Raw genomic sequence first — 20,984 nt, forward strand, 5'->3', positions numbered from 1 at the left:
GACCCTCAGAGGTGCCATTATCACTTTAGATAAGGCTACAATGAACTACTCTCTCAGTCCAAGGGCTTAGCTTCACTTTTTATCAAATTCCAGTCTGCCCAAGCACTCCCTAAGAACCTGCCTCACATCTCAACTTGGCTTATCAACTCAATTACTCTGACAAGGCTTGTGGACAATAAATGCATCTTTCCTTGATTATTTTCCTTTCTGTGTATGACATTCATCTCTTCAACTTTCTTTATTTGTCTAATGAAGATGTAGGAAGCATATTTGATTCTCAATCTGTGTCAGCTGGATACAGGCTAATGGATATGAGGGACAGGGGGGTTCATGAATGGGTGTTTAGGACTTGGGCCTGAGCCAGAACACAGTGACCAACTGAGTGAAGGAGACAGTGGAGTGTTTTGTTGTTGGTTCTCTGCATTTTATTTGTCTAACCCTAACCCACATGAGAAAACGAACCATGAAGATAAAAAAGAAATGCTGAAACATCACTTACCTCTTTGAAATAGATTTAGTCCATCCATCCATCATCTTATGCTTATTCCAACGTCTACGGGCAAGAGGCGGGGTTCACCCTGGACAGGTTGCCAGTCCATCGCAGGGCCAACATACACAGACAAACAACCATTCACACTCACACTCATACCTACGGTCAATTTAGAGTATCCAATTAGCCTAATATCCAATTTCATGTCTTTGGATGGTGGGAAGAAGCTGGAGTACTTGGAGAGAACCCACGCAGGCACAGGGAGAACATGCAAACTCCACACAGAAAGATCATGTGCTCGAGCCGGGACTTGAAACCTGAACCTTGTTGCTGTGAGGCCACAGTGCTAAACACTGCACCACCGTGCAGCCGTATTTAGTTCAGTGGTTCTTAAACTTTTTAAAGAAGTACTACCTCAGAAAAAAATAAAGCACTCAAGTACCACTGCAGCAACTCTTTTCAGCTACAGCAGGGGTGGTCAACATTTTCTCTCAGGGGGCCACACTGGATTGGATAAGGTCAGTGCCCTCACTGACTATCATCTTTCATCAGACAATCAGAAGGAGACATGAAACATACGTGCTGCAATGTGTTCATGAGAAACGGTCACCAGAATGTTTTTGAATGAGATGCAACAGAATGGATCAGACCTTTAATCAGATGAAGGCACAGGCTCTGGTTATTCTGTGGAGACGAGCAGCAAGTCAGAAGTGTGTTCATCCTCAGGACAACACAGGTGTTGGAAAGTTTTAGCTCGTCTGGGAGCTACAGTGTCATTACGGTCACTTCCAAGTTATGTTGTGCCAAACAGCACCAAGATCATCTTCCTTCATCATCATTGCTGTTATCTACAATACCCTCCTGCCAGATCACCTGCTATTGAGCTACTGTAGCACATGTTTGAAATGTGGACCTGGACTTCTGCAATGTCATGTTTAATATGTTTGGTTAAAAGGTTCAATCTGAGGTGCACTGGTTTCATGGATTCACAGCTCTCCCTTCGTCCAAGAACGAGCTGATTTTATAACGTCTGTTCGATGATGAGACCAACTTCAGAACTCAAACTTACACTTGCAAAACAGACCAAGCAGCTCTTTACTTGTGTTATAGATAATGAGAGTAAGCACATACTTTGCTCTTGACCTAATCACTGTCACGACAATAGTGACTCTGTCGTGTAATTCATCACACACTGGGTATTTGTATGGTGCTCAACATTTGAAGCCGACAAGGCAAAATGCTAGGCAGAGAAGGCTCCTTTTACTCAAGTTAACTATTTCCCTATCCACCTGCCAGCACTTTTGACACAAAACCCAACTGAATTGCAAATATGACAAAAGGATGGCTAAAATTTTTCTTTGTCAGTAAATAGGTTTCTCATCAATAATTTTGCAATTTCTGATCAATTTAAACTGAATTCCACTTAGCCAGACTGACTTCTTGTCTAACCACCTCCCACATTGTAGCCACACCCATAAAAGGTTCAGATACAGAAGAATGAGTTGGTTGAGGCGAAGATAATGCCGCAGTCTGGGGAAGGTCAGCCTCTACACCAGTTTGAATGGAACATGCAATCAATAGGAGCAATATTAACTTTCTTGAACTTAAAATCACTTTTCACATCTTTCTTGACTGGTGGATCTGCTCAAATGTGTTGAGTTCACACACTCAAAATCATCAACTGTGGTAATTGTCACTGAGGCTGCCAGAAACAGGCAGGTAGCATTTCCAAAGCTGCGATGAGCCAATCTTATTTACCCAGCCAGGGAGGGAAGACTTTGAAGAAGCCGAGCGTGTCTGAAGCCACAAGCATCTTTATCAGGCCTTATCAGAAGGGACTTTATTAGAAAGGGCTTTGCTGAGCACAGGCCTCGAGATCTGCAGAGGCTGAAGTGGTTCAAAGAAAGCATGGGGAGAACATTTATTATAAGCTCCCTTGGTGATTGCTTCTGCTTCCCATTAAAAGATGGTATCAAGAGTTCCCCCAACCCCCAGTTTACCACGTGGAAAAATAATGAGGCAAGATTAAACGGAGCACGCATAGATGGGTTGGTGCCTTATGGGCATCAGATCATAGACAAACGGCAAGCATTAATGACAAGAGTTTCCTGATGCTACGTAGGCAGTCGGAGAGGCCAGAGACACTGGTCAGTAATGCCAGTTACTCTGCTGACATGCTATCAGCCAACCAGGGCGAGAGAGAGAGAGCGAAAGCGAGAGAGAGCGCTTCTTTTATGCATCAGCCAGACGAATCAACAACAAAAGCTTGTGTCCACTGGGAAGCGTGAGGTGCACTTCAAGCGACACAACAGCGTTGTGATGGGCTGCATGGTAATGGCAGAGAGAAACACATCATTATCTAGAGGTGAGCTACTTTGTTCCTGCTCTCCATTTTGTCCCTCCTTCCCTCTCCAGGAGTTGTTGTGTACAAGTTAAAAGGCTGATTTACATTTATATTGCAAAAGCGAAGCATAGGGTTGTAATTGGTGTTGTGGAGCCTGATCCACAAATACATGTGCTGTGCATGCCTATGACTGCACGTAGGCAAACACCATTGTTCATTGGAAGAACCGCTTGACAATGACTGCATGTGTGTAACTAACTATGTCAGTGTGTAAATGTGGGATTGGTGTAAATGAGTTAAACTATGATTTACGAGAAAAAAAGAAACTGACACACATTTACATCAACAATGCAGACAAACAGTGTTACCTTAGGAAAATGCTGGCAACCACTGTTACCCCTATCAATTCACAAGCTCTGTTCTTTCTAATGCCTGCTGTCCACTGCTTCCTACAGCTGCTGAGAGTCCAGCACTCTCAAGGTGCCAACAATTCCAGCAGTCGAGGCCTTTATCACCAGGTCTCTCTTCCTATAAAGAAAGTTATGAGAAATGAAGTGTACAAACACCCAGAGCAATCAATGCTCTTGACATAAAATTTGATTTAATGTTTTCAGGGCTCCAGCTCAAGGCATCCTGCTATGGCTGGGCCAAATACATACAGTTAGAGAGTATAATCATTTGTTTTGGTGAATCTGTGACAAGATGGGGAGGGGGGGGGGTGAATAACACAAAAGGACAGGTGACACAAATAGTAAAATGAACCACATTAGACAGTCAATCAGTACTGATTGTGTGTCTGCATGGCTGGAGCAATGGCGAGTAAAGGGCTGTGCTGTACGGAGAAAATAGATTCTGGAAAAGCAGGACTGGAAGTGTGGTTCAGAGGATTCCCATCTCACATGAGGACCTAGGCAAGGTGGATTCATTACTGGGTAACACCAAGTACAGGTGTTCTTAACAACTGATAATAAGTTCTCCAACAGAACGATATCCTGGTAGTTAGGTAAATCAGAGAAATGCCTGCAGAATTGATTGTAAGCCGATTTGTTCTGGTAACTGACTAGTGATCAGCTCCCTATTTCCCTGATGACAATAGATGGATGGATGGATGGATGGATGGATGGATGTAAAGCAAGGCTGCCCAGTCTCACACTGACACACTGAGAGGGTCTACTATGAAACATGGTCGGGTCAGTGTTAGCGTTAATCACATAGGACCACGCATTATTCAAAGAATATTCAAATGTAAGCATATTCCTACCTTTGAAACCTTAAGAGTCCTACTGCAACACAAACTAGAGCGTAACTTGACAGGCCATTCAATAGCTCCCCATTTATTGATCCCCGCCACACCGCCAAGATTCATGTCTGTTACATTTTAAGGAGACATGGTTAATGTTTGTAGCAGACAAATCTAAGACCGAGAACATAAGGAAGAGAAGATTCAGCATGTGTGGCAATCAGCCACACGTGGACTTGCACATGCACAGGCCCACACACTGTTAACACTGATGCACGAGCAAGTAAGCAGCTCCTCCTCATTTAGAGACCGTCAGTGTTTGGCAGGCCCTCCACCAAGACAGCCGAAAATGTGTCTTCCTTCTGCCTTCAGCATTTCTCTCTGCTGCAGCATCAATCATTAACATGGGTCTTTCTCATTAGCTGAAGCTCAGTGAGCCAAGCGGGCCATGGTGTTGCTGTAACCTTTACTTCAGCTTGATCCCCTGCCTCCCAATAGAACACAACCACTATGGTAAATCTGTTGACTGATCAATGTGCTTTGATTTCCGGTTGATCTGGGTGATCTGAGGTAACAAGCAGTCTATCCTGTCATTACAGAGTCCTGTGCTGGTGTTAGTGAAGGGGTTAATGCCAGTGATGTGGCTCATCAGCTTCACCGTAGCCTCCTGAGCACAAAGTCAGTCTGCTGTCATTAATCATGACTAATCTTGATTACATGAATGCTGAGGAGCAGTGTGTTAAATGACTGACACAGCTACCTTAGCTCCCCCTACCTGCTCCAGCATGCACTGTCACAGAAGCTCCTCAATCCCTATACTTTTAACTTAGCGTTGTACTCCTTTAACTGCTGCTTTTATTGCTGCTTTTTAACTCTCTGTTCTTTAAGTGTGTGATTTATTTATTGTTCTCTCGCACTTGGATCCCAAGAAACAACCTTTTGCTCCTCCGTGTGTATTTTGTACTAAAACTACTTTGTATATGGTTGGAATGACAGAAATAAACTTGAAAATTGAAACAAAATCTTGCTCCTGTCTATGGCCCCCACTACACAACCAAAGTATCAAGCCCCAATTGTTCGGTCTTTCATTTGTTCCCAGATCCTGCTTGAAAACCTGAGAAGGCTTTTCTTTGGCTGGTGTTTCTCCTAATGGAACAGCCTATCCTATTCTCAAATCTGTGGTTTGTTTTAAAATACTTAATTTTACAAGTTAGTCTTTTCATGTATTCTGTTTCCTTTTCACCTGACGTTTAATGTGAACTGTCTCGATGATTGTTGTCCAAACATAAAGTGGGCCAAAGATGGAGCTGTAGCCAAGAAGAAAAGACTAAGCCCAAAGAGGAGGTTCAGGGAGGTGATGACCAATGATGAGGACTGCTGATGATTAAACGAACTGCAAGATTGCATGACTGTGTTGTTTGTTTTTTTTTGCCCTCAAAAAATATGCCGATGTATAAATGACACATCCCATTGTCATTGCTATCAGCTATTTGTCTTGTTTTTCACCAATAATTAAAAAAATTAAAGTTAAACAATTTTATGTCCCTTATTGTCCACCACGGCTATTTTTGTGAGCTCAGGTCAATATACAAACTGATATGATATAAACATATACATTGAATACAATGGTGTGGCCTTATTGGAGTTCTTAGGTAAAATCTACTTCAAACTTCTGGACTTTTGCACTTTCATGCGCCCTTGAAAAACTGATAGCTGATAATCCTTTGGAAGAAAAAAGGAAGGAAATAGTAATAATGAATTACAAAACCTATCGGAATAGTCAATTTTTTCCACTTTTAAAAGGACTTTTAAGTCATCTACAATCCACAGATATATACATGTAGCTTCATTTTACACCCTGTCAGTCAACCAGAAGAACAAAACTGTCCTTGACAATCGCAGTAATGAAGACCTTCACAATCTCCACACTGAGCTTAAGAACCCAAAATGACTATTCTGTCCTTTTGTGATCAACTTTCTTCCGACGAGCCCGTATTCTCTGCGTTGCTGCTTTGACATTGTAAAGACACTAATCTTTTCAAGCTGCCAAAGGCAAGACTTTGATTCAAAAATCTAGCTGTGTCACCAGTCTTAATCAGAAACATGAGTGTACTACTAGAATAATGAAGGTGTTTGGGTCCTGGCAGCCCCTCTGTTCTCCACCTTCCCTTGTCTGTATGTGAGCATGGGCGAGAGCATGTCTTGTTTTAATGATCTGGTTCGACCTCCTCTCATCACTAGATTGTCAGCTAACGTGCATTGGTAGAGAAGCTTGATGGTTCTCTGACAAATGTTCTCCTCATGACACATTTGATAACCTTGTTGTTCAGAAAAACCTCCAATGCTGCCCACACTGCCACAATCTACCTCCTCTGCTCCAACTCTTGTCCTTGAACTCCTGTCACCAAAACACCAGTCAGGTCCGGGCCTGACTCAACCTCTAACAAGGCTTTGCTGACACCACAACAAGATAATACTTTTTTGTACCTTTGAGGAACCTGAGCAGTGATTTGATCCTCACCATTAAGACATCTACCTCCTGGTGTAGGCTTCTGTCCCACCCACACTCTTCTTTACAAACTGTTGGTGCCAACTCAAGTCTGGGATGGTCAGAACAAAGGAGGAGAGTCAGATGGTAGTAGGCATCTCCTTTCATTCTCTTTACTCCTCCTCTGTTAGTTTAGACTGATGTCCTCACACTATCATTGCACCTGCAAGTACTGCTCATCAACACACTCCACGCTATCAGTTATCAGAAGTGTGTGTGTGTGTGTGTGTGTGTGTGTGTGTGTGTGTGTGTGTGTGTGTGTGTGTGTGTGTGTGTGTGTGTGTGTGTGTTGGCCTAGGCTCATTTGTATGCATAAAGAAATTGCTCACCTGCAATCTCCTTAAACGCTGCACATTTTGCTGAGCATGGGGATCTGGCTATGGGTATACGGGTTATTAACAGAGCTCCAGGTTGTCTAAGTACTGACAGCTGCAGCTATGAGGATGCTTTGCTATGCTGAGACCCAATCCCTGGCCTCATGTGGATTGCAGCTGTAAAAACCTAGAGGACTTAACAGAACATAATGTGCAGCCTCTCTAATGAGAGAATACCTTTTCCGCTAGTTGATATCACCTTTATATTCTCAAACACTCGATATTAGTAGAGGCAGAGGGGAATTCAACTAAAATCCTTTTGTGTGGCACACTGAGGAATGTAGTGCTTTAAAGAATTGCTTCTGGAAATGAAGCAGTCATTTGGAAACTGTGGCAAATGCCCCCTCTCAGACTTCCACTTTACAAAAAGGGGGTCGGAGGGGGTTGAATCAGTTCGCTCTGACAGCAGCACACAGTCATACACTCATAAAACCAGGCAATAAAGCTGCTATCCTCTTGAGAGTTGATGTACGGTGCCTGAAAGAGCGCTACTGAGAACGATATTAAAGGCTTTATTACCAGTGTCAGATTCAAATTAGTGGTGGTGTGTCACAGCCGACTGTGAGCATGTGGGTGAGTGGCTTCAAATGCTGAGCGTCAACACTGGGTTGAGCACTAACATTTGGAGGATATCCATATCGAGTAGGGACATACAGTAAAGAAGCAAGTCAAAACAAGCTATTGGCACAACAGGTGAATTAGCTTGAACCTCAGGAGGAGACAGGAATTGAACAAGCAGGGGAGATGCTGTCTCTGTTATGGCCGTATCAAGTTGTCTCGTCATCCCAGTTTCTATCCAGCCGCATGATTGCTGAGGAAGCTCCAGCTGCCTTTCCTGCCATCAGTTATGTATGACGTGTAGCGTTCACTGACTCAAGTTAAGCTCTCACACTGGACACAAACAAATATTAGGAGGCAAAGCAAAGGACCATAGGGAAGTTGGGGTGCTGTGGCCTGGGAGTGTCCACCCACCCACAAGGTTGAGAATGAATGGATATTTTTGAAAAATAGAATCTGACATCCCATTATTATACATGAGATTCAGGTAAGGTCTAAGGAAAAACTTAGACTGATCGCGATTCTTCTTGACAATTCTTCGGTCTCCATCAGAAGCGTTGTGGCACTCCAACCGAGACAGGAAGTCCCCGCATGAATAGCATAGTGAATGAGTTTAATTTGCATGGGCAGACCTTCATCACATAAACAGTCAGAGCAAAGTGGCAACAACCAAATCAGCAGAATCTGAGCAGCTTAACAAAGATGGGCTGGAAATTGCAGCTGTGCTGGGGATGGATGAGAACTGCATCACAGTCAGATTTGAACTCAACAATGCCTGATGGAAAATCGGCACTGTGCTACTCCGTGGTGGCAAGATACAGGAAATATTTTCCCCCCACAGGGAGTCTATCTTTACAGCACCCCACACCTGGAATGCATGGAACATTCCAGGTTCCTTCTACATGAGTGGTGCAAATAATCACCAATAACACATTTTCATCCTTCAGGAAAAGAAACATGGTCCCACTGCTGTCATGTACCTGTGGAGGTCCTGGATACATCCTTCTTGTCTGGGTTCATAATATAATCTGAGGTGTACACAAATTAATAAATGCCATGGCATCCCCAGGACTTGTGTCTATAGAATTGCCACTTCAAATTAAGATTGTGCTGTGATTTAATTATGTTCAGAATTATTCTGAATAATGTCATCATAGTGCCAATTTAGATTTTTCTCTGCCCTCAAGACAACAAGCAAATAAGAATTTGATTGACTGCAGTTGGTTTCTCACAGTACCACAAATTTACTGATGTTTGTCGCACCAGTAACATCAAAGTCAATAAATATGAACTTTGCATCTTATCACCCTGTGCAAAAAATGTCTGTTTCTGCAGAAGTCATGGGTATTTATCACATCTGATATATATGATCTACAGTGATAAAAACTAGGGACACACACCAATTTTCATGATGAATATTGTTTGAACATAACCACAGTCAATACACACAGCACTGCACTGTTAACCTGAAAATACTGAAGCCTCACCTTCATTTAATACAGTCTGTGGGTTACGCACACAGCAGTACATTGACCAAACCCAAGGATCGGCTTCACACTTGTTTACTAGCAAAATTGTTCATTTTTAATGGAGGCTTAATAAACCTCCATGCACATAAGAAAAAGGTTTTGATACCAGGGGAAAGGTTCACTGGAGCTATTTAATCTAGAGATCAACTATGTGACATATTTTCTTGAGGAATTAGCAGTGTCAAGTGGCAGCACTAATGCCAGTGATATGAGAATCAGTGAATGGACTGCGGTGAATGTGAATAGGTGCAACACAAATCAATACAACCAGCCAGAGCTTCTCTAATCAGCACTATTAACACTCACTTAATTGACTCCTCTGTTTCACAACTTCTTGTTTCAGCAGGATAGGAAAATGCACACTGACTGTATCATGCAAATGAATGAGAACCTGGATGGTCTACTTTACAATCTCACTGTAACACACTGCAGCATCTGATCATCCTCACACTGAAATTACACACATCAAGAACTTGATTTTTATATTTTTCTCTACTGGAATTGTAGTCAACTGTGCATGAAACTCGGGGGTCATGAGAGAACTTCCCTGACTGCAATGAAGCAGATAATGCAGCTTCTCTGAATGTGCCTCTGGAAATTACCCTCTTCAGCTTATTAGCTCCTGTGGTCATCATGTTGCAAAATCACCCAAATCTTTCTCCTAATCACCCAGCAGAAGCTTGACTCGGAGCACTTCTGCTGGCTGAGCACAAACGGAGACATCCATTTCAGTAGAGCAGATGCAACACAATCCACAGAGACATTTCAGCCCAACAGGAGTTTCAGCACAATAATGGGAGGGGGGGGGGTGTCTCTACACTAATGTAAAAAGCACTGATGACCAATTCACTAAAACAGCTTAAGCTGATATTATTTCATGACCTGAAGGAGGGGGACAAAACAGTGCTGGCCGCTCGGGCTTGAGCTGCTACACACAGAGACAGGCTTCAAACTGCATCCAAACTTGCAGACAGTGACAGAGTGAACAAAGAAAGGGAAAGAAACCTTACCGCTTCTGGCAAAGCAGTAGAGAAATAGAAGCAGCCAGGAAATCATGTTGCAGATGGAGTAGACAAATGTCTTCCTGTTGTGAGATACTGATGCTGAGGCAGAGTTAGGATAGAAAGAGTGGATGGAGTTTCTTCCTCCCTTGGCTGCTCTTCCCAAGTCTGTCCTCTTGTTCTTCCTTCCTGTCTTTCTTAGTGCTCTCTCTCTCTCTCTGTTTCCCTCTCTCTCTCTCGCCTCGTTGCTCTTTACTCTCCATGCATCAGGCTTACTTTACTCCTCCTCTGCCTCCCATGCTTGCTCACTCTGACGGCTATCTTGTTCAGTGGCTGCCTCTCTCCTCCATGCAGCACTCTCTCTCCCTCTCTCTCTCTCTCACTTTCTCTACGGTACAGGCAGTGAAGAAAGCGCTTAAGAGGCTAGCTCCTCCCTCTCTCCGCCTGCTCATCTGCCTCGCTGCAATTTAAATGGTCTAGACCAAAGCAAGAATACTCCTCAGTGATCTGCCATACATTATCATTTAATGAGACAGTAACATCATGTGTAATACTTTGTACACATAAATAAGTAATTTTTTTTTTTGATTTGATGAGATTGAGAATGAAAATTGAGTGAGGACATGGGCCAACATCTGGACATGAAAAAAATCAAAATACATACTGTAGAGCTTTCAATGTATGCTGCTTTTATTGTATGATGAGTGCTGGTTTGTGTGTTTTCTCCTTGGCCTACACACAACAAAGCAAATTGCCTCACAAGGACATTAAAGATTTATTGTGTTCTACATATTTTTATGTCGACTCTGGAGCAGCCAATATTACCCTGCCTGGGGTGCTCAAGGCTTCACTCTCAGTGAAACAGCTTGATGTCAGAGCTATTCAAGCCTGGAGGTGATCAAGAAAATCTTCAAATCAATTCTGACACATTCCATGGGGTGTGCATGTGTCAGAGTCAATACGGAGCCATGTCATTCATAGGTTTCATCATCACTCTCCTTCCGAGGACAGAACTGCAAAACTTTTTTGAACTGCTTAGTTTTGCCGGACTTGCGTGAATCTAAAACTGCTTCCTTCAAACTAGGAACCATCATCATTAGACCTTGATATTTGGGTGAATGTAGGCTGTGATGGTAGCTGACTGAACCCTTAATCCTTGAATTCCAAGTGAACTCAGAGCTCTGCTTTGAAACCCACAACCTACAATGTTGCCAGCAACTGAAGCAGTTTCACTGGCTGCAAATGGAAGAGTGTTGTAGTGACCAAATCTTTACAGGTTGTTGTTGCCCCGAAACAAAACCACCGTGATGATGGTAAGAATATGTTCAGTTTTGGTGGTGGGCAATTACAGTAGGTTCAATAAAGAACATGAAACTAAATAAACTAAGCCTTGTCTGTCCAAAACCAAAACATTCAGGGAAATTACCTTTTAAATAAATAAACAGTTCGTATCACTCACATGACAACTCAAATGGAGTTTTGGCCAGTGAACACTGCCTTTAGCTTCATTAAGCCACATATCCATTATTGGAGCTAGCCAGATTAGCCCTAGGCTAACTTGTCTCTGTTCAGGGCCTCTGAAAAAGTTATGTTGTGGTGTTGCAGGCATGAATATTGCACAATGGAAATAATGTAGCAACAACAACAACAATGTATATTACAATGACTAAGGCAGCTCAATAACATTTTCCTCTTCTTCAGTTACTGACTACATACTGTACAAGGACATCATGCTTGCTATAGGCATTTGTGGATACTCAGGTATTTTAAAATGGTGCAGTTGAAATGGTCAGTGTTAGCTAAGTATGAGATCACAATGGAACTCTATTTGTTCAATGCTAAAACACTATGCTCTGAGCATGGAGGGAAGGAGGATGGATGGGTTAACTTTTTTCTTCTCTTGTCTTGTTCTCTGTATGTCTATGACAAACACCATCTGTTGTATTTCTTTTTGAAAATAAGCACTGAAGCCATCGTTGATCCAAGGTTTAAATGAAACCTAAAAAAAAGATAACAAGGGCATTTCACCATCACTAATATTACAAAAAAGGGCAAAATTTAAAGTCTCATTTAAAGTCTCCTGAGACTGAAAGAGAAATTTACCCAAAGAGAAATTAAGTGTGTAGACTTGTTGGCCAAAAGGTTGGTTTGCTGTCAGAAGATGGCAAGATTGGCAACTTTACATATCAACACTGTGAGGGTGCCCTAATCTCGATACATAACCTAATATTCTGTCCTTTTGCTTGTGTGGGAAAGTGGCTTGAAAAAAAAGACAATCCTACATGTTTGTTGATGTATTTTGACATTTACCATTAGTTTATGTGTTTATGGCAGCTCCTAAGAAGTAATACATTTCAGTAACATAATTTCCCCACAGTGAGTGGTGGAGTTTGATGGTTGGGAGCCGCTCACTGTCAGTTGAACTAAATGCTTTTGTTATGTTGTTCCTGAGGCTGAAAAAAGAGGAGCGCATGATGTGTAATGTGTTCATATGTTTGTGTTTACAGGTGAGCGGCCCACAGAACACACACACATGTATAAATGTAATGCCGTTTTGTGGGGTCGGAACATGAGATGAGCGACCGATTATTCCTGTATCATTTGAATGTCAATGTAATTATGGTTGTTAGTTATGGCACGTTGGAACCTACATGAAGCTAACATGCAGGAACGTGCTATTGTACATGTGTCTGTGTGATAAACCTGGAAACCATGGACCGATAGCTAGGATCCACAGTACTTTTATCATTTAATTGTTTATTGTTTGTGCCACACTCATGTGTTTGTGTATGTAAGACTGTCTCCACATACGTTGTGGTAATTTACGTATAGTAGGTATCTACCAAATCCTTTTTATGTTGTTCCCAAGGCTGAAAAGAGGAGCACATGATGTGCTATGTGTTCGTATGTTTGTGTTTACAGATTGCCAAACAAACCACCCACAACTCCTAGCATGCTGCGGTTTTTTAAAGTGTGCTACACTTGTAACATCTTGATGCTTCTGCACTGTGGTTGTTTCAGTAGCACTTAATGGACCATGCAAATAAATACAATGACATTATGAATGTAACCTCCCCCAACTCCCACACTAATTAAATACCAAAAGCATAAAGCTCTAATGAGCTTTTAGGTTGTCTGCTGTCACTCTTCTGTCCCGTGTGCTTCTTCTCAACATATCTGATTAATCTTTGGAGTCAACTGGGTGAGCTAAACTCAAGGGGGCAGTAGTAAACTGCATAAAACACATGCAGTAGCAATGTACTTAATCCTGACAGAGGCAAAAAAAAATAATCTTCAGAATATTGACAGTATGATTTTTTTTTCTGTCATTATGGCTACTTTTATGTCTTGCAAAAAAAAAAAAAACTAAATGAAAAAACGTATATGAGAATTTTCTCCAACCATATATTTAAACAAAGCAGAAAGCAGCACATGTAGCATTTCTAGCAGCAAAGACAACACCTGGATGACACAAGAACAGCACCCGTCCCTACAACTACTAGCTGTTTGCTTTTCTGCTTTCATATATTAATGTGAATTGAAGACAAATAAAGACAAAAAATATGTTTATATTCTGTTCTATTGTCTTCATACAGTTCATCTGGTCTCCATTGAGGGGATCCATATGACGCTGTTGGCACTTCATCTTGAGTCCTGTAGGTACATGTCTCTATACAACCATATACATTTCTTCAACAAAAGTAAACACTATCAAGATTCATTAAAGAAGGACTCAAAAAAAAAGACAGAAGGGGGGTAGGGTGCAATTAAAAAAAAAAAAACAGCACCAGTTTGTTCAGGCAAAGCAAGGGACAGAATAATATGAACACGCCCAGTAACATAAAGCTGTCAAAAACTAACTACAAAAATGAAGTAAAACTTTACTGACACAACAAGAAACAGCTGGGAGAACATGAGGGCATAAAGAAACAGAGGACCGCTCAGGAGTCAAAAAGACAAACTGTCCAAAACTAAATCAGAACAGTGACATGCTGCTCTCACTTTGTTCAGTGTGTTTTATAGATGAACAGTGACTGAATTAACTCAGGGTCAATGTTCAACCTGTCTCCAGCATTTCTGCTCATGATGTTAGCCATGTTTTTTTAGTTGCTGTTGTCTTTTTAGCTTTTGGAAGCCTTAGTTGTCCCCCCCCCCCCCCAATGATTGACTAGCTGAATTATTGTTTTATAATTTGGCTGCATATAGCAGCAGCTGACTCATTGCCATCCTCACGGGACCTTGCTTTTTCAATCCCAGCTCTGGTGTCTAATACTAGAGAGAGTGGGATTGGTAGTGTTGTGAAGATGCATCTGAAAGAGAAATTGGTCAGTGTGAATTTTTTTTTTTTCCACTTCATGTTTAACCATTGGTGTTCTCAGTTCTCGCAATTGTTTTTGTTGTTGTTTTCTTACAGCCACGTTACGCAGATCCGAACTGAGTCTGGACCCAAGTAGCGCAACCACAGACAGGACACTGGTGACAAAGGATATTTATTAAATGAAATAGGAAAAAAAAAAAACCTACTCTCTACTAGGGAGGCTAGAATGGGGGGGGGGGGTGCTTAAGCTTTATATGAATGTGATGTGTAAGTAACTGTGGGGAATCCTTAACACTGGGGGTTGCAGAAGAACAGAAGGCAGAGTGGGAAGGAGACTGTTGGGGTCCAGGAGACAAATGGGGTTATAGCAGGGTGGTCATATAGTCACAGAGGAGGTCTTGGGAGGCGGAGGAATCATGGAGGACTTGAAAGACAGCAGGGTCATGGAGCAGTTCTGGACAGGCATTGGAAATGCAGAGAAACTCTTGGGGAAGGGAAAACAGCAGAAAATTAACATAGGAGCAAATCTGCAGCGCAAAAACTAGAGTGTTGCCAAAAGGCCAGCAAAATCCTAAGCGAGCCTGTTGCTGTAGTCACCAGGTGGGTTCAGTATATTCAGGCACTGCATTCAGGGCCAGGCTTCCTTTTATAGCTGGGCTGGTAATTGGCTGCAGGCGTGGCTGATTACCGATTAGCAGCACCTGTGCTTCTGGTCTTCCCAGGCAGAGGAGGAGGGCCATAGATAGCACTGGGAGGATCCCTAACAACATGACTATTTTGTTGAATTGTTTCAATCTGAGGCTGCAAGGTGGTGCAGTGGTTAGCACTGTGGCCTCACAACAAGAAGGTTCTGGGTTTGAGTCCTGGCTTGGGTGTGGGATCTGTCCGTGTGGAGTTTGCATGTTCTCCCCGTGCCTGTGTTGGTCCTCTCCAGGTACTCCAGCTTCCTCCCACTGTCCAAAGACATGCAATTTGGGGACTAGGCTGATTGATACTCTAAATTGACTGTAGGTGTGAGTGTGAATGGTTGTTAGTCTCTATATGTTGGCCCTGCGATGGACTGGTGACCTGTCCAGGGTGTACCCTGCCTCTCACCCATGGATGCTGGGATAGGCTTCAGCCCCCCCCCGCGACCCTTAACAGGAATAAGTGGAAGATGATGGATGGATGGATTTTATATTACATATTTATTTATAGGTTACCCTCCAAAAGAGTGTAAAGAGTGTACCCTCTTTTCCAGAATATAAGCCGCTACTTTTTTCCCACACTTTGAACCCTGCACTTTATACAACAATGCAGCTAATCTATAGATTTTTCTTTGATAATGGCCATCAGGGGGCGCAGGAAGTGCAAAAATGAGACAGAAGACGCTAGTTTTTGGCGCACTCAATGCAAAATGCAGCGCTCTTTTAAAATTTAGTAGGTGCAGCTTATTTTCCAATGCACTCTATAGTCCAGTAAATACGGTAATCTCTCTACTATAAAATAATTGCAAAACCTGACTAGTTGAACTGATTAGTAGGTTTAAATCTGTCAAAAATGGGATTCTGGTTAATACAAGCAGTCAGATGTGCTGATTCTTATGTGACAGGGACCAGTTAAAGGATGGTAATGGAGGCTGTAGAGCAATTTACAACAATAAAAACTTTATCCAACAGTACCAATAATTTCCTTTGAAACTATGAAGATGAGCACTCTGCTATATAAGTAGTAGATGCTGTGAAAGAAAGTGCAACAATGTTTGACAGGGTTGAGGCAAACAGGATGATACAATACATCAAACTCTCTGAAGTCAAGGGGGATTTGATGCCTGATCTTTTAAGATTTTATTGTGAAAATAATTAAGAAATTGCTCACACTTTTGCAATGCGGCTTCAATGAAAAGTTTAATTGCATTGATCATAGAGTTTATTTTTTGGAGAGCTCTGGGCTTACAGCCTGAATGGGAAATGAGATTTGAGAAATAATATATTCAAGCATTTGTGAAAACAGCCCAATGAGCAATGCATTCTCAGGAGTGCAAGGGAATCTGGAAGTTTGTCTTTCCTCCACTTTTTTGCCTTTCTTCATGACCTTTCAAGAAGACTCATCTTCAAAAATTCACAGGGATGACAAAGGGGTAAAAATTATTTTATGTCAACAGGATTAAGTGTGGTTGAGTTTCTGATCAAGCTGTGTGAGAAAAGAAAATATTTCAATGAACTCAAAGCCAAAGTAGGGGGAGGAGGGACATCAAACACTAATATTGAAACAACCAAAAATAATTTGGATGTTATGACCTATAAAATCACACACTCAGCAGCAAATCTTTGTCTTGCTTCTTTATGTTACGATCCCTATCTTGCGCTGTTTTATTTTGCAGTTTGTGTCCTGTCTTCCCGTGTCCCCTCCCATGATTACCTCACGTCTCACCTGTGTTATTTGGACCACCTGTGTCTTGTTCTCTCCAGTGTATTTAACCTCTGTGTTTCACTTGTCTGGTGTTGGAGTATTAGTCATTTGTTTCTTGCTGTAGGTTCTGTCATAGTTATTGTTTGTAATTTTTCTTTGTCATTGGTCCTGTGCCATTATGCCTTATTTTTACCTGCCCATCCATGTTCCCAGCTCCTCCCTGTTTTGAGTAAGTTTTATTTTTACCTTTTTGTCAATACTTTGATTGTGTCCAGGACTTAGGCCTGTTGACCACTTTGATTTGTTAGTTTGTTTTCCTTGGTTCATACTAACCTGAGTTTTTTTGCCCTTTCTGTACATAAAAATACCTTGTTTAAAACACCATCTGTATTTTGGGTCCTGCTTTCTACAACAACCAAATCTCTACAGAACGCTGCAACCAGTAAAAGATTCAGAAGATCAGTCACCCCCCCCACACACACACACACACACACACACACACGATGACTCTCCAATATTTTTCCTATATGACTAAAAGCAGTGAGAAGGGAGTCATGGGCGGCAGACTACATGGGACAGCCAGGTGCCTGTGCAGTGGGCGAAGAGGGCAGCCAGGTACCCATCCAGGTATTCCCGGCCTGCTAACAGAGGGCCAGCTAACCATCCTCCTACCTGGTTACACTTGCCTTCAAGCAGTAGTCCTGTTCTGGCATCCAGGGTCCCAGCAGATGCCATCCTTGTTCCGGTGTTGAAGGATACAGCACCTAGCTCTGTGGTGGAGGTCAGGGCACCGAGAAGGAGGCGAGGACACCGATCTTCAAGCGCTAGTCAACCTGTCCAGGTAGACACCACTCCTTCTTTGCGAGTGTCCTGGCTGGTGCCACTCCTGTTCCAGCACCAAGGGTCATGACTGACATCGCTCCTGTCCAGGCGGACACCATTCCTGCTTCACCATCGAGGGTCTCATCAGGCGCCGCTCCTTCGCCAAGGGTCTCGTTGGACCCCTCTCTTGCTCCTGTGGTCATCGCTCCTGCTCTGCCTGACACCGCTCCTGCTCACACAGTCGTCACTCCTGATCTGTGCTCTTCAGCCCAGCCATAGTTTTAGTTCTGGGTTTTCATGTTACCTTGTCCCTCTTCCAGACCCCCCCACCACACTCCTGAGTTTGTCTTGGTCTTGTGTCTGTGCCGTTTTACAGATACAATAAAATAAAGTCCATAGTGGCTAAACATCTGTCAACACATGAACAGGAAAAATGAAGAGATCTCATGTCTTAATACCAAGTGAAGGCAGAGCTGATACTCCAATTGTGAGACTTGAAATGGTTTTCAAAATCATTCCACAATTTAATGGTTGACTTTTAACTTCTTTGAGTGGCTGTGTAATTTACTTTGAAATATTTCTGTCAGACCATCTTTGCTCCTTTGTAAAGATGTAAGGACCGTAAAAAATGCGAAACAGCGAAAGAAAAAGTTTATTCTTGGACAAGAGAAGCTTACTGTGTAGGTCAGTGGACAATGCAAGGGTTGCTGGTGTCCCCCAGGCTTCATATGAATCCTTGTGGCATCATCTATACAATAAGGGACACGATATTTGCTTTTTCAGATGTTTTTGTATACACAAACAGCTTGGACAGATGACACAAGAAATCATTTGAACCAGTTTTTCAGCTTCATTCTTTTAAAAAAAAAAAAAAACCTATCAGAATACATCTCATAGTAGTTGGCTATGCAGTATATGTGAAACAGCGTTCATAATTACCAAAAGGTCATGGATGTTTACGCCCTCACGAGAACACATTTGTGCTGCCAAATATTTCCATTATGTATTGGTGGATTATGGAAATAATTCCAGCCAATTTTGTCAAAAATATCACCATTTCTTCATTAGCACTGAAAGGCCCAGGCCTCAGGCATGCTGCTCCTTGCATAGTTAACTCCTTTTATTAACACAGAGCCAGTTTTTCATGAAGGTACCTCGTGCTGCCTTCACGACATTTTTCATTTGAATGTTCTTTGATGTGTTTTGTCTGGCTTTACTATTTGGTGCTTTTCTTCAAAAAAGTCTTCACTTAAAAGCCCAAGAGGCTAGAAAAACCAAGTAATTCTATTTGTATTCTAGGACTAAGGTAAGTTTTACTCAGCTTCAATGCTTTTTAGAAGTTCTGTTTATCTTAATTGTTATGTACAGTTCTGATCCACATCTATACTTACACCATTTTAAGCTTTGTTTAGTTCCCCCCATGCTACTACTCCACTGCGTAGTGCTGTCCAATGTGCTTCTGCTCAGGTTAACAATTCATCACTGACTGCACCTTCTGTCATCACACTTTGTCATGTTGTATTCAAGATCCTGTGATGTGAATTGAGAGGCGCTAACCTGAACCGCCTTTCATGATTGTGCAGCGGTATGACAACTGACGGACACCAGTTGTGACTCATTTAGTGAGAAAATGTAACAAATACAAACTTGAATTTCCAATAGGCTCGACTGCATCTTTCTGCTGCCGCCATGCAAATCACTTCTGTCCTCCCCACTGATGTAATTTCCAGTGGGAGCATTTCAGGTTTCAGCTTCTGCTGATTTGGTTGTCTTCTCTTGGTTTATGTGTTTGGATTGCATGTGGATAGAGTTTGTGGTTATTTTGTGTATCGCGTTTTCTATTTTGTAAGAGGGAGCATTCATACTGTCTTTTATTCTGAAAGTAGGCTGGATTCAATAAGCCATTCACGTGGAGACTTACTATCCCAATAATAATATACTCACTGGGTATTCCATGCGAATTGATAAACTGCAGTGCATTTCAGGAATGACCCAGAAACGCACCTCTGACGGATACTGAAGCATTGAGGGGAATGGTCACTATTGCAACACTGCTGCATCTGGTGGAAATTCAGACTTAGCCTAAATGTTCAGTAACTGTTTTTTATATATAGATATGATTTGATAAAAAATTAAGAGGTTTAACCATTTACTCCTGGTGTGGGGGTGATTTGTTCCAGGGTTTCTGACAGTTTCACCATACATTCCTGGATTCTAGGAGTCTTTTCTGTGTCAGCCTGGTTCCAAAATACATTTATTAGGCTACATAATAAGCAATTATTATAATAACATTGTAGCTATAATATTTTAGAGCAATCAGCTTCCTGCTTTGTATGGCCTGTTTTTGAACCTCCTTTTTTTAAATATACAAGAACAACCCAGAAATACATATTATCACAACTGAGGTAGTATATAATTAAGGTTCCTGAAATATGTTAATTAAAAAAATTATCAGAATGCAAAAACAAAAAAACTCTATCTTATAATGTTCAATAAAATAAATTATCAGAGATTTATATCTTGTTGAAAAAAAATCATCAAATGCTTGCATGGCCATAACTTCATTTAACAAGTGTAGGAAAAGACAATAATGAACATACCAGTTGTTTATGATGCTGACTCCAACATTTAGGCTGTGGTACCCACATGGTCTGGATCTACCCATGTTTCAAGGATTTTGAATGAAAGTGGCCTGAAGCAGTTGTTTGAAAGGAACTTTGAATGGACACAATTAACGATTCTGATTAATTAACAGAAGCGATTTTACCAGATTATTCTGTTTGTCACTGTTGTTTTCTTTTGAAAGTGCAAGGGTTTAGTATTCCTGTTTCAGTCTCAACACCATAATTTGAAGTTTTAATTTTCTCTCTCTGCAGTACTTGCCAATCATCCGGGAGTGGGTCTTCTTCTGGGCTGCTATCATCAAGCATCACAGGCTTGACCTTATTTTACTTAACATATAAAACAAGCCAATTTTACTGCCGTTTTTGTAACAAAATGAGATAAAAGAGGTGGTTACCACCAGCTGGGGTCCACATCCTGGATATAATCATCTTGACCATCTAGCTGCTCTAATGAAGAGATTAATAAAGCACATGCATGAGAAAGAAAGGACAAATAAAGGTGTATATCTCAAAGTCATCCATGGCTGTAGGCCTATGCAGAAGTGTGTAAAGCCTGAAGCACAAGAAAGGTCTGGAGCAACAAATAAGAATGAGCCCCAACAGTAAAATTCCTGCATAACCCCATCCTTTTTCTGCTATGGTGTAAATGTGTTTAGATCATTTACAGTATTCGATGTTGAATCATTGTTTTGTCTAAAACATGGCTCTTGCACTTTTTTCCAACCTTGTAATGTCCAATGTCATA

General features: G+C 41.7%; 1 protein-coding gene and 2 long non-coding RNA genes across 5 annotated transcripts in view; 2 read left to right on the plus strand and 1 right to left on the minus strand.

The window, feature by feature from the left end:
- LOC147249198 (kin of IRRE-like protein 3) overlaps window positions 1-10,451 on the minus strand; it is a 188,587-nt gene extending 178,136 nt beyond the window's left edge. For all 3 annotated transcript variants that reach the window (XM_086227191.1, XM_086227190.1, XM_086227189.1), the window contains exon 1: window positions 10,094-10,451. In XM_086227191.1, the coding sequence (XP_086083317.1) occupies window positions 10,094-10,139 (46 nt within the window). In that variant the 5' untranslated portion in view covers window positions 10,140-10,451. The remainder of the gene's footprint in view (window positions 1-10,093) is intronic.
- On the plus strand, window positions 2,835-4,873 carry LOC147249199 (uncharacterized). The gene is made up of 3 exons (XR_015119557.1): window positions 2,835-2,855; window positions 4,497-4,587; window positions 4,674-4,873. It is a non-coding gene; the product is annotated as an uncharacterized LOC147249199 (long non-coding RNA).
- A 6,444-nt stretch (window positions 10,452-16,895) lies between the features above and the next one.
- On the plus strand, window positions 16,896-18,122 carry LOC147249200 (uncharacterized). The gene is made up of 3 exons (XR_015119554.1): window positions 16,896-17,022; window positions 17,332-17,408; window positions 17,511-18,122. It is a non-coding gene; the product is annotated as an uncharacterized LOC147249200 (long non-coding RNA).
- Window positions 18,123-20,984: the final 2,862 nt, after the last annotated feature.

Source organism: Aulostomus chinensis, chromosome 15, assembly GCF_037954235.1.
Source record: "Aulostomus chinensis isolate RoL2024-O1b breed Wild chromosome 15, RoL_Achi_v1.0, whole genome shotgun sequence".
NCBI lineage: Eukaryota > Metazoa > Chordata > Actinopteri > Syngnathiformes > Aulostomidae > Aulostomus > Aulostomus chinensis.